This window comes from Trichomonas vaginalis, chromosome V (genome assembly GCF_026262505.1).
Source record: "Trichomonas vaginalis G3 chromosome V, whole genome shotgun sequence".
Taxonomy (NCBI): Eukaryota; Parabasalia; order Trichomonadida; family Trichomonadidae; genus Trichomonas; species Trichomonas vaginalis.
Window position 1 is genome coordinate 26738741 of NC_067207.1, and position 26789 is coordinate 26765529.

Sequence of the window (26789 nt, forward strand, 5' to 3'; positions counted from 1 at the left end):
CCAAATAAAAATTTTCAGTAAATAAAAATAAACTTAAAAATTAATGATATCACCACCCTCACACGTATGAAAACATCCATTTAAATTTAGGTGAAGTGGTGAGATCTCACCTCTTTTTTCACCTCTTTTTTCACCCTGTTGAATTCATTGCTTTATAACTCTCTTCCTTTCTCCAACTCTTCTAACTTCTTCCTAAGTTCAGCAATGTTGTCCTCATGAAGTTTAATCTTCCTTAATATACCTTCTTTATCTAATGGTTGCTTTATCTTTCTAAACTGAACTCTACCATCCTTCATAGTATGAATGTAAAAACCTTCTGGAATAGTTCCTGATTTAATGTATTCTACCAAAAACTTTTGTTTCATTGCTTCAGTGACTTTATTTGTCATTTTACTCTAAGGTGAAGCTAGCACAGCGATAATGGATTTCATGACTTTTTAGTATTTCACGCAATCTTAACAGATAGCCTTACAAGTACTTCCAGTGTCCCTAGCTGTCTCTCCTTTTTATATAACTCCATGACATTTATAATCTCGCGAAACTTAACAGGTAGCATAACAGATTAAAATCAGATGAGGTTTTGAACCAAAATTTCTAAGCAACGTTGTCAAGGATTTTGAGGAACTAGGGACAGAGTGTGGCAAAGTCCAAGATTTAATTTATCTTCATCTGTTTCATCAGCTATCTCATCTAATATGCCAATATTTTATTCATAACTCGTGGCAAACTCACTAACTTTCATTATGTTCATTGCATGCTTCATCTGATAGAAAGTATGACTTTCATTAACTCTGTGAGATAATGAAAACTACTAGGGACAGAGACCATGGTAAAGTTTATGACTTTCATTATTTCCAGAACTTAATGAAAACTACTAGGGACAGAGACCATGGCAAAGTTCATGATTTAATTTATTCTCTCACTAACAACAAACACAAACCCAACACTAACATCAAGTACTAACTTCAGCACAAATGACAAACGCTAACAACAAACACAACTCCAACACTAACGACAAAAATAAATGTCCTCACTTCTTACAAAGTAATATGTGCTTCTTACACCACCATAGCTCAAACGTTTTCTTTTCAAACATCGATTGAAACTTATTTTGAGCCATTGGCTTTAGTCCTCTTTTTCTTCAAATACGCCAAGAAATCTTCTTTCACATCTTTTCACTTCATAAGCCTTCTTTAAACTCCTCCTTTGTTAAGTTCTATGAAATCCTTTATCTCATTCTTTGTTGGCAATGGCTTCTTCACGAACGACATCGTGAACTATTTCATCATTGCATTCATGTATGACCTCCTCACTGTTCTCATGAACTATTTCAACACTGTTCTCATGAACGACCTCCTTACTGTCTTTCATAAGCGTTTCAAAGTCTCCTTTACTCATTACTTCAATCTCATGCTGTTCACAGTAGTACTTAAACTCACTGTAATATGTCTTTGTTGTATGTTATATTGCTTCCCATGTACTCCATGAATTTTTCAAGCACTTCCTCATAATTCACTGTTTCTTTCTTTCCACGACCTTCTAATATCATACTTGCTTCGTAAATATAACTTCTTGCAGAACCGTCTCGCTTTCTACTTCTCTTCACAAATTCTCTCATCTTGCCACCAAATACATTTGAACTACATGCAAAGAATTCATTCTCCTTCGCAAATTCTTTATATCTTCTGTAGCACTCTGTACAATTCCATCCGGATACAAACTTTTCATAGAACTCCTCGTAAAACATTTGGTAAGGTGTTTTGTTCATTTGATGAGTTCTTGTTTAGCCTGGTGAATGGTATCTTCCTTACATCAAATTCACTTAAATCTTTCTTCATGAAGTACGTCAGTAAGTTTGAATAAAACTCTTCATTAAAGCTTTCAATGAGATTTGAGAATATTCGTAATTTCCTTTGTATCTGCTGCTTACGTCAATGACAACAAATCTTCTGTCGTCTTTGTCAATCTTTACTGAGTTGAAGTTGTTAGATATCATGATGATATCAAACATTCTCTATTTTCTTACTGGCTGACACTTCTGATTTAAGTCCAACTGAGTCTCTGTTACTATTGACTTTAGTGCGTCGTGGTTCATGACCTTAGACGTATCGCATGAGCTTAGTTCATTGCATACGATGAGCTTCATGTTCTCAATAGCAGCATTGAATCTACCAACCACATTCTCTATTGCCGTTATATTATTGTTGGCTACTTGCTAATGAGCTCGCATAGAACATTACTAAGTACATTCTTACCAGTTCCTTGCTTTCCTGTTAACAAAAGTACTGTTCCAGTCTTTCCACAAGGATTTTGAACGATGTAGGCGAACCAGTTCAAACATACTCATAAAGCTCTTCATCCTCATTACATATGACATCGTGAACATGTTTCAAATATCCTTCAATAACGCTTTCATCTACTTCATTCAGTACCTCATACTCATATCCTCTGAAATAGCTGTAAATGTCATCTCTTTCGTCAAAGAATCTCATGCCTGACTTCATAAGATAGTTCTTGTTCTGACCCGCTTCATAATCATCAGTGCGTTCACATCCTTCTCTTCAATACGTCTACATAAACACTCTTCATGAGCTTATTGAATTCCTTGCTATCTACTGACACAAGTGTTGTTGTGTCTCGTATTCCATCATAATCTTTCACTAGATATGTCATACGTGCTCCGTCAATAACGACAACACATCTTCTTAAGTCATTTATAACACTAGCTATGTCAATACCGTCTCACTCATGTACTTATTTCTTCTCAAGTCCTTTAGTGTGAAAGTGTCTCTAAGTTCTATTTCAAGCAATTCATTTACATCCTTTGCAATACTTCTCTATAAAATATTTCTGTCGTTCTTTACTAAGTTTCTTACAGCTCTGAAGAACCATGTGTTTTGACTCAAACATCCTTCACAAACTTCTCTCATTCATTCCTAGTTCTTTCATGTCATTATCTTCAACCTCTATGGTCTCATTGACTAAGGTCAAAGGGTTCTTAGTCATTGCTGGTCTTATCTGAAACAATGTTTGTGCAACAGGTTTAACTAGTTCAGCAACGTCCTTCCTTAATATGAATAGCTGTTTCCACTCATCTTTGCTAACAGTTCTTTCATAACCACTGACAGTAATGATTTCATTTGCTGACCTTAGACACTTATGTTCTATCATTTGTATTGCTTTTGTGTAAGGCTTTCGTGAGCATAGGTTGTATATGTCATTCCTGCAATGTTCATTCATGCCAATAGTACTAAATCCTTTCTTTGCTGTTGAGTGCATAATATCCATTAGTTCCTGTGTTCGTATTGCTGTCTCATAAAATACAACAAGACCTTTGTCATCTATGACGTACTTACCGAAAACATTGCTTATATTCTTTAACCATGAAATAACATCCTCATTCATGCTGTCAAACATGAAGTAAGGTCTTACATACTCTTCACTTATAAGATACTCCACAAAGTACTTGTTAAGCTCTATGTCCTCGTGAGCGATTTCATTAGGTTTGATATTAGTTCCTTTTGTCATTGCTGTCATGTACTTCACTCTCATAGTTCCTTTCAATAGCGTAAAAATACTTCATTGTTTCATAACTGCTCTAAATTCTGTTCAAAATTCGTACAACATAACTTTTTAACATTAGTGAAAGAACATGAGCGAAACAACAACATCTAACATTACAGAAGAAGTCAATGACAATGCCGATGAAAACATTACAGAAGGAGCTAGTGAAAATATTGACGAGTTCAGTGAGGAAGAAGATATTGAGGACGTCAATGAGAACGTTAGTGGGGAACAAACTCAATGGGAAACATTGAGAAATCATGAAGATTATGAGATTTGTACGACATATCCTTTTACTATTCGTCGAAAGAAAGACAAACATATTATGAGTGAATACTTAAATAATTATGGTTATATTGTGCTTAGTTTAAACAACAAAATACATTTAAAGCATAGAATTATTGCAGAACAGTGGATTGAAAATCCAAACAATTTGAAAGAAATAGACCATATAAATCATGATAGAACGGACAACAGAATCTCAAACCTTCGTTGGTGTTCTAAATCTGAAAACAATAGAAATAAAAGCAAGTATGGCGATATAGTTTATGAGTTCGTTGATGAAATATCTGACGAAGCTGTTGAAATAACAGATTATGGTAAGCATTCGTTTGAGTTCTACTACTATGTTGAGAATGAAGACGCATTCTATTATTATACAGGTCTTAACTATCGAAAACTTCATATAAACTTTACAAAAACAGGTGCTGCTTATGTTTGTATGATAGATACAGAAAACAAGAGTGTAATCTTATGCATAAACAAATTCAAACGCTTGTACGGCTTCATGTAGGACAAACATTATTTTTCAACACTAACGCCAACACGTAGGACAAACATTCATGACTAACATTACTGTATAAACTTCATCGTATATGTTTTGTCGAAACTAAACATAAATGATTTGTCATGATTTCTTCGTATATGTTTTGTCATGATTTCATCGTAAATGATTTGTCAAGATTTCATCGTAAATGATTTGTCATGACTTCATCGTAAATGTTTTGTCAAACTGCATCGTAAATGTTTTGTCAAACTGCATCGTATATGTTTTGTCATGATTTCATCGTAAATGATTTGTCAAACTTCATCGTAAATGCTTCATCGTAAATGCTTTGTCAAGGTTTCATCGTATATGTTTTGTCAAGAATTCATCGTAAATGCTTTGTCAAGGTTTCATCGTATATGTTTTGTCAAAACTTCATCGTAAATGCTTTGTCAAGGTTTCATCGTAAATGCTTTGTCAAAACTTCATCGTAAATGCTTTGTCAAAACTTCATCGTAAATGTTTGTCATGATTTCTTCGTAAATGATTTGTCATGATTTCATCGTAAATGTTTGTCATGATTTCTTCGTAAACACTTTGTCATGATTTCTTCGTAAACACTTTGTCATGACTTCTTCGTAAACACTTTGTCATGATTTCTTCGTAAACACTTTGTCAAGGTTTCATCGTATATGTTTTGTCATGACTTCATCGTAAACACTTTGTCAAAACTTCATCGTAAATGCTTTGTCATGATTTCTTCGTAAATGCTTTGTCAAAACTTCATCGTATATGCTTTGTCAAAACCTCATCGTAAATGCTTTGTCAAAACTTCATCGTAAATGCTTTGTCAAGGTTTCATCGTAAATGCTTTGTCAAAACTTCATCGTAAATGCTTTGTCAAGGTTTCATCGTATATGTTTTGTCAAAACTTCATCGTAAATGTTTTCAGTGTCACCATGTCACCATGTCACCAGGTTAATTAACTTCTCCTAAAATTACTGACAACATGACATTTTGACAACAATCCAGGAGGAAGGCATTTATGAATTATTTTTGAAGAACTGAAGGTGTCACCACGTCACTATGTGTCACTCGGTTATTTAACTTCTCTGAAAAAAATGAGACAACATGACATTTTGACAACAATCCAGGAGGAAGGCATTTATGAATTATTTTTGAATAACTGATAGCGTCACCACGTCACCATGTGTCACCAGGTTAATTAACTTCTTTTAAAATTACTGACAACATGACATTTTGACAACAGGTACGAAAGGAGGAAGGTATTTATGAATTATTTTTGAAGAACTGAAGGTGCTACCATGTTACCATGTGCTACCATGTCAATTAACTTCTTTTAAAAATGATGACAACATGACATTTTGACAACAGTTCAGGAGGAAGGCAAAAATAAATTCCAATCATACTTTATAAAGCTTCATTTACAAGTATTTCATCGTAAATGCTTTGTCAAAACTTCATCGTAAATGCTTTGTCATGACTTCATCGTATATGCTTTGTCAAGGGTTCATTGTATATGTTTGTCAAGGGTTCATTGTATATGTTTGTCAAGGGTTCATTGTATATGTTTGTCAAGATTTCTTCGTAAATGCTTTGTCAAGATTTCATCGTAAATGATTTGTCAAGGTTTCATCGTATATGTTTGTCATGACTTCTTCGTATATGTTTTGTCAAGACTTTGTCAAGACTTCATCGTAAATGTTTTGTCAAGAATTCATCGTAAATGTTTTGTCAAGACTTTGTCAAACTTCTTCGTAAATGCTTCATCGTAAATGCTTTGTCAAGGGTTCATCGTATATGTTTGTCATGACTTCTTCGTATATGTTTTGTCAAGATTTCATCGTAAATGTTTTGTCAAGACTTCATCGTAAATGCTTTGTCAAGAATTCATCGTAAATGTTTTGTCAAACTTCTTCGTAAATGCTTCATCGTAAATGCTTTGTCAAGGGTTCATCGTATATGTTTTGTCAAGATTTCATCGTAAATGATTTGTCATGATTTCATCGTAAATGCTTTGTCAAACATAAACGTAAATGATTTGTCATGATTTCTTCGTAATGAGTGTAAATGACCCAAAAATAATGTTTAGATGAAGAGGTGAGATCTCACCTGTTTTCTCACCTAATTTTTCACCCTCATGAATTTGTCAAGGTTTCATCGTATATGTTTTGTCAAGACTTTGTCATGACTTCTTCGTAAATGATTTGTCATGACTTCTTCGTAAATGATTTGTCAAGATTTCATCGTAAATGCTTTGTCATGACTTCTTCGTAAATGTTTTGTCAAGGGTTCATCGTATATGCTTTGTCAAACATAAACGTAAATGATTTGTCAAGATTTCATCGTAAATGCTTCATCGAATTTCATCGTATATGCTTTGTCATGACTTCTTCGTAAATGATTTGTCATGACTTCTTCGTATATGTTTTGTCAAGACTTCATCGTAAATGCTTCATCGAATTTCATCGTAAATGCTTTGTCATGACTTCTTCGTAATGAGTGTAAATGACCAAAAATAATGTTTAGGGTAGATGGTTAGATATAACCCAATAACTACCCTCATTTCATTCTATACACAATTTACATCATAGACGATTTAATAGATAAAATATATTTTATGTCTGTAATTAATTAGTTAATAATGTAGCGGATGAACTGCAGAAATATATTTTATCGTTAATGTTTTCGTAAATATTTTTAGGATACTTTCACCAAATAATGTTTATATCAGATGAAACAGTAAAGTATTTTATGTCTGTAATTAATTAGTTAATAATGTAGCGGATGAACTGCAGAAATATATTTTATCGTTAATGTTTTCGTAAATATTTTTAGGATACTTTCACCAAATAATGTTTATATCAGATGAAACAGTAAAGTATTTTATCTATTAAATCGTCTATGATGTAAATTGTGTATAGAATGAAATGAGGGTAGTTATTGGGTTATATCTAACCATCTACCCTAAACATTATTTTTGGTCATTTACACTCATTACGAAGAAGTCATGACAAAGCATTTACGATGAAATTCGATGAAGCATTTACGATGAAGTCTTGACAAAACATATACGAAGAAGTCATGACAAATCATTTACGAAGAAGTCATGACAAAGCATATACGATGAAATTCGATGAAGCATTTACGATGAAATCTTGACAAATCATTTACGTTTATGTTTGACAAAGCATATACGATGAACCCTTGACAAAACATTTACGAAGAAGTCATGACAAAGCATTTACGATGAAATCTTGACAAAACATTTACGAAGAAGTCATGACAAATCATTTACGAAGAAGTCATGACAAAGTCTTGACAAAACATATACGATGAAACCTTGACAAATTCATGAGGGTGAAAAATTAGGTGAGAAAACAGGTGAGATCTCACCTCTTCATCTAAACATTATTTTTGGGTCATTTACACTCATTACGAAGAAATCATGACAAATCATTTACGTTTATGTTTGACAAAGCATTTACGATGAAATCATGACAAATCATTTACGATGAAATCTTGACAAAACATATACGATGAACCCTTGACAAAGCATTTACGATGAAGCATTTACGAAGAAGTTTGACAAAACATTTACGATGAATTCTTGACAAAGCATTTACGATGAAGTCTTGACAAAACATTTACGATGAAATCTTGACAAAACATATACGAAGAAGTCATGACAAACATATACGATGAACCCTTGACAAAGCATTTACGATGAAGCATTTACGAAGAAGTTTGACAAAGTCTTGACAAAACATTTACGATGAATTCTTGACAAAACATTTACGATGAAGTCTTGACAAAGTCTTGACAAAACATATACGAAGAAGTCATGACAAACATATACGATGAAATCTTGACAAAGCATTTACGAAGAAATCTTGACAAAACATATACGATGAACCCTTGACAAACATATACAATGAACCCTTGACAAACATATACAATGAACCCTTGACAAACATATACAATGAACCCTTGACAAAGCATATACGATGAAGTCATGACAAAGCATTTACGATGAAGTTTTGACAAAGCATTTACGATGAAATACTTGTAAATGAAGCTTTATAAAGTATGATTGGAATTTATTTTTGCCTTCCTCCTGAACTGTTGTCAAAATGTCATGTTGTCATCATTTTTAAAAGAAGTTAATTGACATGGTAGCACATGGTAACATGGTAGCACCTTCAGTTCTTCAAAAATAATTCATAAATACCTTCCTCCTTTCGTACCTGTTGTCAAAATGTCATGTTGTCAGTAATTTTAAAAGAAGTTAATTAACCTGGTGACACATGGTGACGTGGTGACGCTATCAGTTATTCAAAAATAATTCATAAATGCCTTCCTCCTGGATTGTTGTCAAAATGTCATGTTGTCTCATTTTTTTCAGAGAAGTTAAATAACCGAGTGACACATAGTGACGTGGTGACACCTTCAGTTCTTCAAAAATAATTCATAAATGCCTTCCTCCTGGATTGTTGTCAAAATGTCATGTTGTCAGTAATTTTAGGAGAAGTTAATTAACCTGGTGACATGGTGACATGGTGACACTGAAAACATTTACGATGAAGTTTTGACAAAACATATACGATGAAACCTTGACAAAGCATTTACGATGAAGTTTTGACAAAGCATTTACGATGAAACCTTGACAAAGCATTTACGATGAAGTTTTGACAAAGCATTTACGATGAGGTTTTGACAAAGCATATACGATGAAGTTTTGACAAAGCATTTACGAAGAAATCATGACAAAGCATTTACGATGAAGTTTTGACAAAGTGTTTACGATGAAGTCATGACAAAACATATACGATGAAACCTTGACAAAGTGTTTACGAAGAAATCATGACAAAGTGTTTACGAAGAAATCATGACAAAGCATTTACGAAGAAATCATGACAAAGCATTTACGAAGAAATCATGACAAAGTGTTTACGAAGAAATCATGACAAAGCATTTACGATGAAATCATGACAAATCATTTACGAAGAAATCATGACAAACATTTACGATGAAACCTTGACAAAGCATTTACGATGAAGTTTTGACAAAGCATTTACGATGAAACCTTGACAAAGCATATACGATGAATTCTTGACAAAACATATACGATGAAACCTTGACAAAGCATTTACGATGAAGCATTTACGATGAAGTTTGACAAATCATTTACGATGAAATCATGACAAAACATATACGATGCAGTTTGACAAAACATTTACGATGCAGTTTGACAAAACATTTACGATGAAGTCATGACAAATCATTTACGATGAAATCTTGACAAATCATTTACGATGAAATCATGACAAAACATATACGAAGAAATCATGACAAATCATTTATGTTTAGTTTCGACAAAACATATACGATGAAGTTTATACAGTAATGTTAGTCATGAATGTTTGTCCTACGTGTTGGCGTTAGTGTTGAAAAATAATGTTTGTCCTACATGAAGCCGTACAAGCGTTTGAATTTGTTTATGCATAAGATTACACTCTTGTTTTCTGTATCTATCATACAAACATAAGCAGCACCTGTTTTTGTAAAGTTTATATGAAGTTTTCGATAGTTAAGACCTGTATAATAATAGAATGCGTCTTCATTCTCAACATAGTAGTAGAACTCAAACGAATGCTTACCATAATCTGTTATTTCAACAGCTTCGTCAGATATTTCATCAACGAACTCATAAACTATATCGCCATACTTGCTTTTATTTCTATTGTTTTCAGATTTAGAACACCAACGAAGGTTTGAGATTCTGTTGTCCGTTCTATCATGATTTATATGGTCTATTTCTTTCAAATTGTTTGGATTTTCAATCCACTGTTCTGCAATAATTCTATGCTTTAAATTTTTTGTTGTTTAAACTAAGCACAATATAACCATAATTATTTAAGCATTCACTCTAATATGTTTGTCTTTCTTTCGACGAATAGTAAAAGGATATGTCGTACAAATCTCATAATCTTCATGATTTCTCAATGTTTCCCATTGAGTTTGTTCCCCACTAACGTTCTCATTGACGTCCTCAATATCTTCTTCCTCACTGAACTCGTCAATATTTTCACTAGCTCCTTCTGTAATGTTTTCATCGGCATTGTCATTGACTTCTTCTGTAATGTTAGATGTTGTTGTTTCGCTCATGTTCTTTCACTAATGTTAAAAAGTTATGTTGTACGAATTTTGAACAGAATTTAGAGCAGTTATGAAACAATGAAGTATTTTTACGCTATTGAAAGGAACTATGAGAGTGAAGTACATGACAGCAATGACAAAAGGAACTAATATCAAACCTAATGAAATCGCTCACGAGGACATAGAGCTTAACAAGTACTTTGTGGAGTATCTTATAAGTGAAGAGTATGTAAGACCTTACTTCATGTTTGACAGCATGAATGAGGATGTTATTTCATGGTTAAAGAATATAAGCAATGTTTTCGGTAAGTACGTCATAGATGACAAAGGTCTTGTTGTATTTTATGAGACAGCAATACGAACACAGGAACTAATGGATATTATGCACTCAACAGCAAAGAAAGGATTTAGTACTATTGGCATGAATGAACATTGCAGGAATGACATATACAACCTATGCTCACGAAAGCCTTACACAAAAGCAATACAAATGATAGAACATAAGTGTCTAAGGTCAGCAAATGAAATCATTACTGTCAGTGGTTATGAAAGAACTGTTAGCAAAGATGAGTGGAAACAGCTATTCATATTAAGGAAGGACGTTGCTGAACTAGTTAAACCTGTTGCACAAACATTGTTTCAGATAAGACCAGCAATGACTAAGAACCCTTTGACCTTAGTCAATGAGACCATAGAGGTTGAAGATAATGACATGAAAGAACTAGGAATGAATGAGAGAAGTTGTGAAGGATGTTTGAGTCAAAACACATGGTTCTTCAGAGCTGTTAAGAAACTTAGTAAAGAACGACAGAAATATTTTATAGAGAAGTATTGCAAAGGATGTGTAAATGAATTGCTTGAAATAGAACTTAGAGACACTTTCACACTAAAGGACTTGAGAAGAAATAAGTACATGAGTGAGGACGGTATTGACATAGCTAGTGTTATAAATGACTTAAGAAGATGTGTTGTCGTTATTGACGGAGCACGTATGACATATCTAGTGAAAGATTATGATGGAATACGAGACACAACAACACTTGTGTCAGTAGATAGCAAGGAATTCAATAAGCTCATGAAGAGTGTTTATGTAGGACGTATTGAGGAGAAGGATGTGAACGCACTGATGATTTATGAAGCGGGTCAGAACAAGAACTATCTTATGAAGTCAGGCATGAGATTCTTTGACGAAAGAGATGACATTTACAGCTATTTCAGAGGATATGAGTATGAGGTACTGAATGAAGTAGATGAAAGCTTATTGAAGGATATTTGAAACATGTTCACGATGTCATATGTAATGAGGATGAAGAGCTTTATGAGTATGTTTTGAACTGGTTCGCCTACATCGTTCAAAATCCTTGTGGAAAGACTGGAACAGTACTTTTGTTAATAGGAAAGCAAGGAACTGGTAAGAATGTACTTAGTAATGTTCTATGCGAGCTCATTAGCAAGTACGCCAACAATAATATAACGGCAATAGAGAATGTGGTTGGTAGATTCAATGCTGCTATTGAGAACATGAAGCTCATCGTATGCAATGAACTAAGCTCATGCGATACGTCTAAGGTCATGAACCACGACGCACTAAAGTCAATAGTAACAGAGACTCAGTTGGACTTAAATCAGAAGTGTCAGCCAGTAAGAAAGATAGAGAATGTTTGTAATATCATCATGATATCTAACAACTTCAACTCAGTAAAGATTGACAAAGACGACAGAAGATTTGTTGTCATTGACGTAAGCAGCAGATACAAAGGAAAATTACGAATATTTCTCAAATCTCATTGAAAGCTTTAATGAAGAGTTTTATTCAAACTTACTGACGTACTTCATGAAGAAAGATTTAAGTGAATTTGATGTAAGGAAGATACCATTCACCAGGGCTAAACAAGAACTCATCGAAATGAACAAAAACACCTTACCAAATGTTTTACGAGGAGTTCTATGAAAAGTTTTGTATCCGCGATGGAATTGTACAGAGTGCTACAGAAGATATAAAGAATTTGCGAAGGAGAATGAATTCTTTGCATGTAGTTCAAATGTATTTGGTGGCAAGATGAGAGAATTTGTGAAGAGAAGTAGAAAGCGAGACGGTTCTGCAAGAAGTTATATTTACGAAGCAAGTATATATTAGAAGGTCGTGGAAAAGAAAGAAACAGTGAATTATGAGGAAGTGCTTGAAAAATTCATGGAGTACATGGGAAGCAATATAACATACAACAAAGACATATACAGTGAGTTTTAAGTTTACTACTGTGAACAGCATGAGATTGAAGTAATGAGTAAAGGAGATTTGAAAACGCTTATGAAAGACAGTAAGGAGGTCGTTCATGAGAACAGTGTTGAAATAGTTCATGAGAACAGTGAGGAGGTCATACATGAATGCAATGATGAAATAGTTCACGATGTCGTTCGTGAAGAAGCCATTGCAACAAAGAATGAGATAAAGGATTTCATAGAACTTAACAAGGGGAGTTTAAAGAAGGCTATGAAGTGAAAAGATGTGAAGAAGATTTCTTGGCGTATTTGAAGAAAAAGAGACTAAAGCCAATGGCTCAAAATAAGTTTCAATCGATGTTTTGAAAAGAAACGTTTGAGCTATGGTGGTGTAAGAAGCACATATTACTTTGTTAAGAAAGTGAGGACATTTATTTTTGTCGTTAGTGTTGGAGTTTGTGTTTGTTGTTAGCGTTTGTCATTTGTGCTGAAGTTAGTACTTGATGTTAGTGTTGGAGTTTGTGTTTGTTGTTAGTGAGAGAATAAATTAAATCATGAACTTTGCCATGGTCTCTGTCCCTAGTAGTTTTCATTAAGTTCTGGAAATAATGAAAGTCATACTTTCTATCAGATGAAGCATGCAGATGAACATAATGAAAGTTAGTGAGTTTGCCACGAGTTATGAATAAAATATTGGCATATTAGATGAGATAGCTGAATGAAACAGATGAAGATAAATTAAATCTTGGACTTTGCCACACTCTGTCCCTAGTTCCTCAAAAATCCTTGACAACGTTGCCTTAGAAATTTTTGGTTCAAACCTCATCTGATTTTAATCTGTTATGCTACCTGTTAAGTTTCGCGAGATTATAAATGTCATGGAGTTATATAAAAAGGAGAGACAGCTAGGGACACTGGAAGTACTTTGTAAGGCTATCTGTTAAGATGCGTGCGTAAATACTAAAAAGTCATGAAATCCATTATCGCTGTGCTAGCTTCACCTTAGAGTAAAATGACAAATAAAGTCACTGAAGCAATGAAACAAAAGTTTTTGGTAGAATACATTAAATCAGGAACTATTCCAGAAGGTTTTTACATTCATACTATGAAGGATGGTAGAGTTCAGTTTAGAAAGATAAAGCAACCATTAGATAAAGAAGGTATATTAAGGAAGATTAAACTTCATGAGGACAACATTGCTGAACTTAGGAAGAAGTTAGAAGAGTTGGAGAAAGGAAGAGAGTTATAAAGCAATGAATTCAACAGGGTGAAAAAAGAGGTGAAAAAAGAGGTGAGATCTCACCGCTTCACCTAAATTTAAATGGATGTTTTCATACGTGTGAGGGTGGTGATATCATTAATTTTTAAGTTTATTTTTATTTACTGAAAATTTTTATTTGGATGTAAATGACGAAAACTATTGAGATAACAAACTACAACGGTCATGAGTTCAAGAATTTGTTCTTCGTTCCTCGTGAAAATACATTCTATCAGATACGAGGGAGAAAGGGTAAAGTTAGTTTGAGCGTTTATGAAGGAATGAAGAATGGAAAGTTTATACAAGCATACGATACAAACGGTAAACGTGTTTCATTAGCTTTGTCAAAACTTACTAACATTTATTTTGACAGTGATTTTGACCTATATGAAGAAGAAAGTGAGTCAGAAGATTATGAGCTGTTATGTGAAGCACAGCAATGGGAGGAGTTGCAATACTTTTGTAAGTGAGAACGTTTATTTTTACATTAGTGAGGTGAAGTGGTTGGTGGCTTTGTAAATATTTAAGGTTAAGTTAGTGTTGTCGTTTGTGTTGTAAAATATACGTTAACGGTTTCGTAAAGTGTCAAATTCACATATAATGGGTAAGGTGGAACGCAGTGCCACAGTACACTTGATATGTATACTAACTGGCGGTTTTACTTCAAAAAGCTTGTTATGACAGTTATGTCATACAACAAGTTTAAAATAATATCTTGTTCTTCTTCTGAACGTTTGTTGTCTCTTCCGATAAAAGTTTGGAACATGAGAACCAAAAAACGTTTTTTGAGATTGCGGAAGAGTTCAGGCAAACGTTCATATTCCGGATATGTTGGGAGCAGTTCGAAACATCTGAGCTGACTTTCGGACAAAATTGGGACAATGTCAGAAAATTCATCTTTGGTCGGACTGCTTGAAGGTAAGTCCCTTACATGTAAGTAGCTCTGGTAAAGTCTTCTCATTTCTGCTAACTTTTGGAGTATAGCTTCGTAGTTTAGAAGTTTTAATTTTAATTGTCTTATTCCACTCTTTACTTCTAAACGGTAAGTATCCATGAGGTCAAGAGTAGCTTTGGTAGCTTTAAGTGGAGCTATCTGTTCCTTGACTTGTGCAATTTTGGTTGCAATTGTGGTTTGAGCTCCTTCAAGTTCGCCGTCTATGTCGTTCTCAACGCCTTCAACCATGGCTTGAAACTCTTCATCGGTCCATTGAGATTGGTGTGGGACGAATTTAACTTGCTTCATTCAAAAAATGAAAAAAAATGTTTTTACTCTAAACGTTAAGGTTTACTGAACTGGTTGGATGTCGCCTTCACAGGTTATGTAGAACGGCTGACCCGAGAAGTGAAGGAGACCCTTGAGAATTTGGCTCATTCTTGGGAAAGGGTTCTCTCTGTTTGGAAGTAGTATCCAAGGACGCTTGGCAAAGAACTTGGGAAGAGCTTCTTTCTTTGCTTGCTTTATGTCGTCGTAGGCTGTCCCGTCTGGTATTTGAATTGGAATTCCAGTCGAAGTCTCGAGATTCAAGGCAGCCCTTCCCGTTATCCAACAGTTAACAAGCTTGCCTTTTACATTCTGCCTGAGGAAGTCTTTAACAAGCTCGTTAATTTCAATTAGGTAAATTGCCTCGTCGGTAGGTTCGACCTCGACCATTGCTACTGTCAGAAAAAGTACTGCTACTGTCAGAAAAAGTACTGCTACTGTCAGTAAAAGTACTGCTACTGTCAGTAAAAGTACTGCTACTGTCAGTAGCAGTACTGCTAGGAGCAGTAAAAGTACTGCTACGAGCAGTAAAAAGGAAAATTTGAGAGGGTTTTCGACGATAAAGTACTGCTACTGTCAGAAAAAGTACTGCTACTGTCAGAAAAAGTACTGCTACTGACAGTAGCAGTACTGCTAGGAGCAGAGATTTTTATCGTTGTGGTCCGACGGTTAAGCCACAAACGAATGTCCGACGTCCCACCAACCGAGCCCATTCCCAAACCAGAGGAACCTAAAGCACCAGCCCCTGCACCTCAGTTCCAGCAAGTCCCTCCACCAAATTACTACCAATTTCCACCTCAAGGTTACTACCAATTTCCACTACAAGGCTTCCCGAACTACCCTCCTCAGCCTATGCCTTACTTCCCCAACCCTTGGATGTTCCAGCAAGCTCCACCCCAGCAATTCCAATCTCAATCTCAATCGAAGAGAGACCAAGACTTCGAAGAAGGTCTGAACCGTTTACGCAAAGATTATGCCACAGCCCCTATGGAAGACGACAGGCTTTCAGTCTCTTCCCTCAAATCGACCGATTCGACTCGTACCACAGATTCGGTTCGTGACCGTGAAGACTACCTCAAGCAGTCTGAGAGACTCTTCATCCTACAATCATTTACAACTGGAGCTCTCAAGAACATGCGCAATTACGAAGGTCAGACACCAGCTGGAGACCGCAAAACAGACGTACTCGCAAGAGCCGTCCAGCTCGTCAAAACAAAGACTGAGATAGTCGACTTCATTCTTGCAGCTTGCCCTTACAAGTAAAAAAATAAACAATTACGAATTAAACTTTTTACTCTTTCTTTTCTGAGTTGTTTAGAGCTGGTTTCTCTTGTAGAAACCTTTCGTACTCTTCCATGGTCATGTAATTGCGAATTTGGTACGCAATTCCAGGTTCGTTGTTTTTGAACCTTACGTATGTAACGCTTCCATCCTCCTCAGGGAAGTAAGCTGCTAACATCTGACCAAGTTTTCTCGGTGACTCGGAGCTCATTAAAAATGTCACTTTTTAAACGTTAAGTTTTTAGTCTTATTTTACCCTTTGTTTACCCTTTGTTTGTCAAGGTAGTATTGGAGTGCAATTTCTCCAAATTCTCTGTGTCGGAGTTCTTCAGCATTTTCCAAGGTGTTCCTGGAGAACTCAAAGAAGTTGTCAAGAACATACTGCCATGCTGCTCTTCTGAGTTCGTCGGTATTTTGGAAGTGTTGCACCTTCGAGTCTTCGGACATGAAAAAATGACACTTTTTCTATTAAACCGTTTTGGCATTTCTCATGAGTGAGTATAGTTCTCCCGAACCATTGGAAGAGAAGAAGTACCCTTGCTGGCAAAAGACAAAAATAGTTGCCTTAGTTGTCATTGCAATTGTACTCGTAATTGAATTCATTGTACTTCTCTTCACGTACATAAAACTCAGCAATGGTATTTGCTTTAAGAAGCTACCATCTTACTAAGACTAAACACTTAGATTTTTCAAGCTTGACTTTTTACAATTTGAATTTTGTTGCTGAATTCAGCAAAAATATAATTTAGGGTAGAAGGTTAGATCTAACCTCTTTTCTAACCTCATGAATTTTCATGAATTTTACACCAAAAATAATGTTTAGGGTAGAAGGTTAGATCTAACCTCTTTTCTAACCTCTTTTCTAACCTCATGAATTTTCATGAATTTTACACCAAAAATAATGTTTAGGGTAGAAGGTTAGATCTAACCTCTTTTCTAACCTCTTTTCTAACCTCATGAATTTTCATGAATTTTCCCGAAATAAAAAATAAAACTAACTTTATTTTTTTTTATTTTTTTTATTTTGTATAAAAGATATGATTTCAACAATCGGCACAACAACAATTCAAACAACTACAGCACCAAACTCGTTAGTTATGAATCCAACATCTATGTTAGTAGAAATGAAAAACTTCATTCCTTCTTCATATACTTTCGAAACAGAAATCCAGAAGATAAAGCAAGAACTTTTAACAAGTACTTTAGACTGTAGTGCGAAAGATGAAACAAATGAACAGTATCTTTATGAAATGCAGGACATTATTGACCATTTACCCAAATTGCCTGAAATCCAACAACAAAAACTCACTATTCCTGAATTCGACGAAATAGAAGTCAAAGCAACTGACTCAGTAGAAATAAAGAAGTTCATACGTAAGGTAAATTATGAATTCCTTGGTTTTCATTGCAACCATAAAGTTATGGACAAAGATTGCGATATGGTATATAAGAATGTTTCTGACATATATAAATCTGAAGAATTTAAGACCTACGACAACTTTGTTTCATTAGCTGCAAAATGTGTATGGCAGATAAGAGATAAAGACAGAAGAGGTAAGGTATGGAATGAACAGATAAAACCAACTGCTTCAGATTTAAAGAAAACCATTGACGCCTTGGTTGTTTTAGCAGGTAAGGTTTCAGAATATAACGCAAAAATGAACCCACAATGTTCTAAATGTAAAGCGGCAATGAGGAGATATAACTACTCCGTCAAAGAGATAGAAAGAATGAGAAACGACTATGCAGATTTAAAGAAAGAAGCAGAAAAGCCAGCAGAAGATAAAATGGACATGTTAGAATTTCTGAACAAAAACTATCCAACAGCAGAAGATTTCCTTCTATCTGACGTCAAGAAGAAATATAAAGAAACCTTCGGTATCGTTAAAACATTCGATGTACTAAAAGAAGAAATTGAAGCTACGAAACTGTTTAGAGTCTCACGAATTCATAACGTTTACCATGTAAAACGCTTATAAAATAACTGGGGTAGAAAAGAGGGTAGAAAACAGGTTAGATCTAACCTTCTACCCTAAACATTATTTTTGCTGAATTCCGTATGAAAATTCATGAGTAAAATAATTTTTAGGGCATGTGTCAAACCGTTGAGTTTTCACAAAATTTTAAAAATAACGTTTACCATGTAAAACGCTTATAAAATAACTGGGGTAGAAAAGAGGTTAGAAAAGAGGTTAGATCTAACCTTCTACCCTAAACATTATTTTTATTGAAAAATGACCAAAATTCTGAGTAAAATGGCATAAGATTGCTTCCCTCGGAAAACCGAGAGAAGAGATTCCGTATGAAAATCGTGAAATTTCTCTAGACCGACTTTTACCGGTCTAGCCTAAAACTCATGAAAATCGTGAAAAATAACAGAGTATTTTGACAACTTCAAACAAGCAGAGTAAATGAACCATTTATTTTTATTGACTTTTTACAATTTGAACTTTGTTCGCGTAGATATGAATTCTGAAAGAAGTATGAGGGTCTTGTATGACTTTGTACTTCTCCCATAGTTCATGTCTGTCAAACTTACCTGCCATGGACTCTTTCATAAGTTCCATGAAATCGTCTTCGGACAATCCGGGGAAAAGTACAATGTCAGTAAGTATTCTTTTAACATCCTTACTTAAACTCTTTGCTGTCTGTACACATATTACGACTGAGATGTTAAAGTGTCTGAGCTTCTTAAGAATTCGACACATATCTTGTTCTCTATTCTTAAGCAAAGGATGAGAAGCAAAGTCATCTAAGATAAGAAGACATCTATGAGGGTATGTCTTCCAATCGTAAGATTGCAATTTCTTCGAAATGTATTCTATCTCTTTCTGTTTGTTTCTGAAGTGTTTCTTCTCTAATATTCTCTGCATTTCCTCATTTGGGTCTTTAAACTTAGAATTTATATACTCATTTATAGCATTATACTTCAAAACTCTTCTTTGGTACTTCTTTATCCAATCTAACAACTCAGAGTCTTTTATACATACTAACTTAGACTTCTTTATAATATCTTTGAACGAATTGACGGTTTGGTCAAATTGACCAGAAGTACTACAAAATAACAACTAACTCATAGAATGGGTTCTTCTCATCTAGTTCTTGTTGTTGTGCAGCCATTTTAAGATAAGTGAAAGTCTTACCCGACCCAGGTGGTGCAATTAGACCTGTTATACCATTCTGAGCAAATAAGAACTTGTCATGTATAGGCTTTATCTGAGCATTTTCTAACTTCCTCTTGTTCTTGTTTAAAACATTCTCAAATTTCTTGTCAATGTCAGCAAACTTTTTTTCTAACATATTTTTAGAAAAATTAAAATTTTTATCTTTTAGAAAATGTCTAGCGATTTCGCTATCTATATTCGAGACAAGCTTTTCGACAGCAAAACATCTGTCGACCATAAAATCTTACATAGTGTAAACAAGAAAGGTGAATTTGTTCTAAAGTTCTGTTTCTGGGAATATGACAAGAACCATAAAACATTAAGCAGAGCAGTCTTAAAATTTGTCAATGACAGACTTGTTGACAGAGATGACGCCTCTTGGAGAGATGAAGTCCAACAAAACTTCTTAGAATGCAAAGAAGACACATGCGCTGTTCTTGAAGATGAAATAGAAAACAGAATAGATGAGCTATTAAAGGACAAAGAACTTTTACATAAATATAGTTGCGCCAAATTTGACATAACTCCACCAGAAAAGAAGAAGAAAGAAAAGAAAGAAAAGAAAGTAGAAGAAGAGAAGAAAGAACCTGAACCAGTTCCAGAGAAAAAGAAATTTGACATGTAAAAATAAAATTTTATTTTTAGAACATTTCTGGGTCAATGTCAATGTTCTCTTCCTCTTTAGGAGTAAACACTGGCTTAGACTCTAAAATCTTTTTACCCAATTTACCTTGAACTTCAACTATCTTAGACTCATAATATTCATAGTCGTCTGCTTTCTTTGGTTCATAAGGTATAACAAGTTTGTATGCTTTGCCTTCTTTAAGGTTTGAGAACCTTCTGTCAAAACTTTCTTTGACTGTTAACAAACCTTCTATGTCTAAGTCTTCAAATTTCGCACCATTTTTAGTCACAATAGCAAACTTAACTGGTTCGATGTTCCAAACTTTGCTGAATGAAGACTTTTCAAAATGGTAGAAGTAAACATTCAAATATGTGAATGGGTCTAGTTCTTCTTTAAGTCCTGACATGTACTTGTTTACTGAGATGAATTTTGTCATCTTTTCTATCGGATAAAAAAAGATTTTTTTTTAAATTTACTCAGAAAAAATTTTCTTTGTATATACACCATTCTGAACATCTAAAAGACTTTTGACATTTGCCAAGAATGTTCGTTTAGAAGCTGCCATATAACCATATTCTTGACAATATTGTTTATACGAATCGTACAATGACCTTTCATCTAATGACACAAAGTCAGTTTCATCTATGAACAGTTCATATACACTCTTGTTTGCTTCTAACAATGTTTGTCTCTCTTCGGTATGTGGAATTTGTCTTGGATTGAACTTAGAAATATCTAATGTCATGAAATATGAGAACAAGTGGTTGTAAAAGTCAGATGTCAAAGTTTCTGCTAAGTCGTCAAAATATTCTGTATCTTGCATATGAGAATCTGACGTTCTGACAACTACATATCTTCTGTCAGAACTTTCTAACTTCATCGGAACAGCATTGTTTGAAACCATAATGAAGTTTGCAACATTTTCACAAACTCTTTGGTCTTTATACTTTCTTTCACAACTCCAACTTTGTCTGTTATAAGACTCTTCAAAGCATCTGAGTTCAAAACTTTTGTTGTATCTATACTTTGAAGTTCATTGCAAACTATAAGTTTCATATTCTCTATTGAGGAGTTAAACTTGCCACAGATGTTTTCTAAGTTTGTCATATTCGGATTCGAATAACCTTCTAACAGTTTGCCACAAAATATCTGTAAAGAAAGTATTCTTACCAGTTCCTTGTTTTTCCAATTATAATGAGAGCAGTTTCATTTTTAGCACTTGGATGTTGTAAGATGTTTGCAAACCAACATAAGATATACTCATAAACCTTTTCGTTTCCATTGCATATAATTCTTTGACATGGTCTAACCAAGCTTCTATAATATTTTCTTTCCATTCTACTTGTTCATATTTATATCCAGTGAAGATAGAATAGAAGTTTGGAGAAGGTGTATAGAACTTTATACCTCGAACTGAAAAATCTTCTAACTTTGACAATAAGATATCCCAAGCATCTAACATCTTCATTCCAACTTGTACAACTTTTATTTCTTAAGTTTCTGTCTACATTCTTGTTCAGACACTATTGTTGCTCTTGGTTTGTTAAAGACTACATCCCATTCTTTCATGACATAACATTCTGGGCAGAGTCAACATAAATGACTAAACGTTTCAAATTCTCGACTGCTTTGTTATAGTCTCTAAATGGACACATATTTCTGAATGCTTGGAAGTCATAAAAATCTGAAACATCTATTCTGTACATTTTTATAAAAATAAAAAAAAATATTATTTTTTTATTCTTGACTTTGTTGTTCCATTTGTTGCATTTGTTGTTCTTGAGCTATTTGTTGTTGAAGTTGTTCTTGTAATACAATACTTTCACCAGTTGCATCTTCCAATTCGAAACTTCTGCCGTCATTGACAAATACATAGGACATAAAAGTTTTACAGGAACAAAGTTTGCGTCAACTAATGTCAACGTTATACTTGCCAAAGTGTTTGAGTTCACTAAGGTTGAAAAATTCTGCATTCGAATGAACAATAGGCAAACCAGCAGAGAAAGTATTGTTTATACGCATAAGTATCTTTTGGTCATAATAGTTTCTGTCGACATTCGAATAACACTTTGAACCTAAGTTTTGAAACAATATATAAAATTGGTGTGCTTAATGTCAATGGAATAGACATTCCTTGTATGACACCTTTTCCTGTTATAGGAAACTGTTGGTAGTAAAAACCAGAAAATAAGTTTTGTATTATAGCTCATATCGTTTATAGTAAACTCAGTCGGACATCCAAACATAATGAAACCTGCTCTAGTTGCAGCACATGTTACACCCGTACTTAAAAGTATTAAATAAGTCAACAAAACCTGTTGGTGGTATATCTGAGTAAGTATCTTCAAAGGAGTATTTTTTACCATTCACACAATAAAGTCTTCTGGTGTCAAAAAGAGCAAAACAGGCTTTAGTCGTCATTGTGTTTAAAGTTAGTTTACAATATCGTCCTTGAGGACTTTGTAAGTTTGTTGTTATAGAATTATATGACTCAGGGTTTTTAGTCGTATAATAGTATAAACCATTATCATCTTCTGCCATTTATATATATTTAAAAGTTTTTCTGAAAGTGGAGAAGAACTTCATCTAAACTTTCACATGGCGTTTCTTGAAGTTCTCTGTCTAAGAAGTTCAAATATTTTGTAAAGACATAGAACTTTCCTTTGTCTACACGAACAAACAAAACAGGGTCTTTCATATCGTTTCAAAAGTGTGTAAAGTCCTTTACATGAAATAAAGTCTATATTATTTTTCTTCAAACATCTTTCAAGAAGTTTTGACATTTTTACTTAGCAAATAAATTTTAATGAAATGTTGTGGTCGTCAAATATAGGGTGTCCAAAGGTGTGTTTAGCACAAACCTGAATACTGCGAATAGAAATAAACAAGTTACATATATATAAAGTTTATTTAAATATAATCACCATTGGATTCAATCACGCGTTCGCAGCGATCGATCCAGGCTTGAAAGACACGCTTTAAATCATCATGAGAAAATTGCTCAAATTGCTCTCTTACAAAATTTTCAAGATCATCTGGACTCGCGAATTCGCGTCCTTCAGCTCTCTTTTTTAGCGTGCCGAATAAATAAAATCAGAGGATGCAAATCAAGTGAATAAATTGGGTTTGGAACAACTTTGACATTGTTTTCCAACAAGTAATTCATTACCTTATGACTTTTGTGAACTCTTGAATTATCAAAATGAATTGCAAACTTTTGTTTTTGTTGTTTGGATTTCTCAAAACTCATCAGAATTGATAATTTGAGTAAGAACATTGTCAATTAGATACTGAGCATTCATCGTATTAGGTTTTTGAAGAATATCAATTGCGATGATGCCATTCACGCCCCAAAAAACCGACAACATCATCATCGGTGTGTCAATTTTTTTCTTCGGGAATGTTTGCGGATTTTCATCCTTCGGGATCCACATGATTTTGGCTTCTGTTGCATATTGAAACCAAGACTCGTCCCCTGTTACTAAAAAGCGAAACTTCTTGGATTGATACGCACCCAATATAGAGAGGAGCTCTTTCGAAGATTGGACTCTAGATTTTTTTTGAACTGAATTAAGGTTGTGCGGACCCAACGTGTATACGCTAGTTTTTTAGTTCAAATAATTGTGCAGATAATAACTGACTGTGTACGTGGTATCTTTGTCATCTCCTCTATCCTTCTGAGTGATGCTCTTGGGTCTTCATCTAGCGCTTGAAGAATTGCTTTGATTTTTCTTTGATCCGGCGATTTTTTGTCAATTTTTATGATGGGCGCCTTTTTGTTCATGAAGTGATACATCCTAACATGATACGTTACAGTGGAATAGCTCGGAGCATCCATACCGAAGCATTTTACCAATGTCTCGTAGATTTTTTTACAGTCTTTGCATTTTTTTGCAAGAGCGAGGATGTTTTCTTTATGATTCATTAAAAAAATGAAAAAAATCCCGCCAAAATTTCCCGCGAAACCACCTCTTGTCTCAAAATTCATTTTATATCCCGGCATGGCGCCAAAATACAACATACTCATCATATACATATATTCATATTTTTTATTATATATTTATAATCAGCATATATCTCCTTTAATAGTCTCATATAGAGCGCTGTGCTAAACGCACCTTTGGACACCCTATATTTTTATGACGTCTGGGAAACTATACTTTAAGTTCAACGTTTCACCTCCTTTCATAACGTATATCTTGTCAATGACATTATATGAAACACCACAGCAACTAATGTCGGGTTCTATTTCTTTGATGTTTATATCGTCTGCCTCTGTCAAAAGTTTCAATAGTTCTTTCAAGACTTCATGAGGTGCAATGACATATGAGTTCACTTTTACAGGGTTGTGTTCGACCAAGTTTAACATTATACTTAAAGCTTGACAAATCTTCTCCTGAGTTTGAAGTTTGTCTTTCAGTTGTTGGTAGTCGTTTCGAATATCTGCAACAGAACTTAAGTCTCTGCTAACATTCAGGATATGTTGGTTGTTCTTTTACAGGAACAATTGTTATACCATCTTCGTCCTCGTATGGTTTCCCCACTTCAACATCTCTGTCTTTGACATGACAACAACACTTTGACTGTTTGTTTGAGTTGCGTGAATTTAACTTCACATCTGCCACCGCCATTAAACCTTTTGAAACACTTACGCTTCTATTTTTCGGAAATGACATTTTACTTAGAATAAAAAGATGGACGTATTCGAGTATCTCTTCGAATTGAAGCAGAACAAAGTTTACACACACAAACAATACAAATACATTGACAGAATAGTTCTTTATACAAACAATGGTAAATGTTATAGAATAGCAATATCTGCTGAACCAAATATTTCCATAAAGCAAAGAAAGTTGGTATAACTGAAATGGTGAAAGTTCTTGACGTTGACAAAAATATAACAACAAAACTTACAGATATTTCTAAAGGTAAGTTTATCTTACAATATTATGTCAAAACTGGCGTACTGTCAATATTTGACGGAGAGAAGTCAGTTCAAGAACAACTTACTGACCTGCTGCCAAAATCTGCTCGATGGAAGCTGTCGTTATGCCAATCTGAGGAGCCCCAGCAGGTTTCATCGAACGAATCTTCAAAGAGCATCTTCCGTGAAAAGTGCTATTGGTTTTGTAAACTTCTTTGCTCTCAGTTCATCTGGACCGTCTCTGTCACCAGTATATTGTATTTGTACAGTACCAACAGTTGAAATACCACCCATAAAGTCTTCTGAGTCAGCAAATGGAATGCCAAGCCAAAAGTTTGAACGGTCTCCATTTGTATATTGAGTTTTTTTGACCTCCTGTATGAGTCCATACTTTCACATATGGCATAATAGAACTTTGCATTTCAGGGTTAATGGTCGTTGTGAAGTTGTTGTTAAAGTTCATAGCATCTAATGTCAAGTTGTATGACCTCATATCCTCAACTGTAGAATATTCTTCTCTTGGATAATATTTACCATCTATGTTTATATGATATTTAATACCGGGGTTGTAGAAACAAGAATAGTCATTTATAGTTCGTCTGAACAGTACAAACATAGTATCTGCATGTTTCATTGCAGTTGTTAAAGCAATATCTGTTCTTGCACCTGGGTCAGCACTTTGGTTTCCAACTTCACCTGCAAAGTCTTTGACAGATATTTGGTGTATAGGGAACATAAGTGGAACTGCAATATATTTGGCAGCTAAAGCATTTGAAATATCTGGGTCCAACATATAGACTGCAAGTCTGCTTTCTATTCTCTTGCATTCAAACTTTTCGCATGTGAACTTAACTGGGTCCCAAGCAGTTCCAGCAGCATTGAAATATAGTTTACTTCATTGTTGAAGTTTGAGAAACCAAAGTCTAAGTCAACTTTGTCTTTGCAAAAGTCACAGAACTTGGCTCCACCAGTTCCAGCTTACAGTAATGCTGAATGGGTCTTGTGTTGGTGCAATGACTAAGTTATTTTTGCTTGGAGTAAGTTCAATAGAAATTTTTCCTGCCCAGTTTGGCAAGTATCTTAAAAACCTGAAGATGAGGAAAGATGACAAAGGAACTCTAAGTTTCAGTTTTACTTTAGTGGCAGCAGTTCCATCTGAACCAGAAAGGTTAACATAAACTCCTGGAACGTTAGGGTCAAGTCTTCTTATTTCTCAATATTTGCATACTGGTCTGTGTTCTCTAGCTTGTGGTTGTACTGAGTTTCTCAAAGCGAACCATTCATAGTTTGCCCATGTTACTGTTTGAACTAAGTCAGAGTTAGAATATATCTTATATCCATGAAAACTTCTGGAGCATATTGGTATCCGACATAGAAAATTCCATTGCAACCTTTCTTGTCAGACAACTTGCAGAAGGTTTTATTTCAATGTCTTGTTCCACGTATAAGAATGAGTTGTCAATAGAAATAATAATGAAACCTGTCGCAAGCAATATCTACTGTTGTTGAAGAACCTTCCCAAACTCACCTACGTTTCCATAAGAAA

The 26789-nt window shown here is 34.4% G+C and overlaps 11 protein-coding genes and 5 pseudogenes across 16 annotated transcripts, besides 2 other annotated features; 6 read left to right on the plus strand and 10 right to left on the minus strand.

Moving 5' to 3' along the window:
* Positions 1–25588: part of a mobile genetic element that runs on past the window's edge.
* TVAGG3_0408970 (uncharacterized protein) lies at positions 165–389 on the minus strand (the record flags this gene model as incomplete). Its single annotated transcript, XM_051233021.1, has 1 exon — positions 165–389. A coding segment is annotated over one exon (225 nt), but the record flags the coding sequence as incomplete, so codon positions are not given.
* Positions 3653–4357, plus strand: TVAGG3_0408980 (His-Me finger endonucleases family; the record flags this gene model as incomplete). The annotated part of the gene is made up of 1 exon (XM_051233022.1): positions 3653–4357. The coding sequence occupies one exon, from the start codon at positions 3653–3655 to the stop codon at positions 4355–4357; it is 705 nt and encodes a 234-aa protein (XP_051102752.1).
* TVAGG3_0408990 lies at positions 9818–10519 on the minus strand (annotated as a pseudogene). Its single transcript has one exon. A coding segment is annotated over exon 1 (702 nt).
* On the plus strand, positions 10620–13010 carry TVAGG3_0409000 (annotated as a pseudogene). The gene has a single exon. A coding segment is annotated over exon 1 (2391 nt).
* TVAGG3_0409010 (uncharacterized protein) lies at positions 14138–14458 on the plus strand (the record flags this gene model as incomplete). Its single annotated transcript, XM_001298183.2, has 1 exon — positions 14138–14458. The coding sequence occupies one exon, from the start codon at positions 14138–14140 to the stop codon at positions 14456–14458; it is 321 nt and encodes a 106-aa protein (XP_001298184.2).
* Positions 14647–15231, minus strand: TVAGG3_0409020 (uncharacterized protein; the record flags this gene model as incomplete). Its single annotated transcript, XM_051233023.1, has 1 exon — positions 14647–15231. One exon carries the CDS (start codon positions 15229–15231, stop codon positions 14647–14649), a length of 585 nt encoding a protein of 194 aa, XP_051102753.1.
* Positions 15274–15819, minus strand: TVAGG3_0409030 (uncharacterized protein; the record flags this gene model as incomplete). The annotated part of the gene is made up of 1 exon (XM_051233024.1): positions 15274–15819. A coding segment is annotated over one exon (546 nt), but the record flags the coding sequence as incomplete, so codon positions are not given.
* Positions 15934–16512, plus strand: TVAGG3_0409040 (uncharacterized protein; the record flags this gene model as incomplete). The annotated part of the gene is made up of 1 exon (XM_051233025.1): positions 15934–16512. The coding sequence occupies one exon, from the start codon at positions 15934–15936 to the stop codon at positions 16510–16512; it is 579 nt and encodes a 192-aa protein (XP_051102755.1).
* Positions 16541–16741, minus strand: TVAGG3_0409050 (uncharacterized protein; the record flags this gene model as incomplete). The annotated part of the gene is made up of 1 exon (XM_051233026.1): positions 16541–16741. One exon carries the CDS (start codon positions 16739–16741, stop codon positions 16541–16543), a length of 201 nt encoding a protein of 66 aa, XP_051102756.1.
* TVAGG3_0409060 (organellar and viral DNA polymerase type B) lies at positions 17568–18509 on the plus strand (the record flags this gene model as incomplete). Its single annotated transcript, XM_051233027.1, has 1 exon — positions 17568–18509. One exon carries the CDS (start codon positions 17568–17570, stop codon positions 18507–18509), a length of 942 nt encoding a protein of 313 aa, XP_051102757.1.
* Positions 18972–19830, minus strand: TVAGG3_0409070 (annotated as a pseudogene). The gene has a single exon. A coding segment is annotated over exon 1 (859 nt).
* On the plus strand, positions 19867–20319 carry TVAGG3_0409080 (uncharacterized protein; the record flags this gene model as incomplete). Its single annotated transcript, XM_051233028.1, has 1 exon — positions 19867–20319. One exon carries the CDS (start codon positions 19867–19869, stop codon positions 20317–20319), a length of 453 nt encoding a protein of 150 aa, XP_051102758.1.
* TVAGG3_0409090 (protein of unknown function, DUF4108 family) lies at positions 20336–20755 on the minus strand (the record flags this gene model as incomplete). The annotated part of the gene is made up of 1 exon (XM_051233029.1): positions 20336–20755. The coding sequence occupies one exon, from the start codon at positions 20753–20755 to the stop codon at positions 20336–20338; it is 420 nt and encodes a 139-aa protein (XP_051102759.1).
* On the minus strand, positions 20792–21223 carry TVAGG3_0409100 (Poxvirus D5 protein-like family; the record flags this gene model as incomplete). Its single annotated transcript, XM_051233030.1, has 1 exon — positions 20792–21223. The coding sequence occupies one exon, from the start codon at positions 21221–21223 to the stop codon at positions 20792–20794; it is 432 nt and encodes a 143-aa protein (XP_051102760.1).
* Positions 21280–22025, minus strand: TVAGG3_0409110 (annotated as a pseudogene). Its single transcript has one exon. A coding segment is annotated over exon 1 (746 nt).
* Positions 23150–24451: a mobile genetic element.
* On the minus strand, positions 23230–24355 carry TVAGG3_0409130 (annotated as a pseudogene). The gene has a single exon. A coding segment is annotated over exon 1 (1126 nt).
* Positions 25589–26789: the final 1201 nt, after the last annotated feature.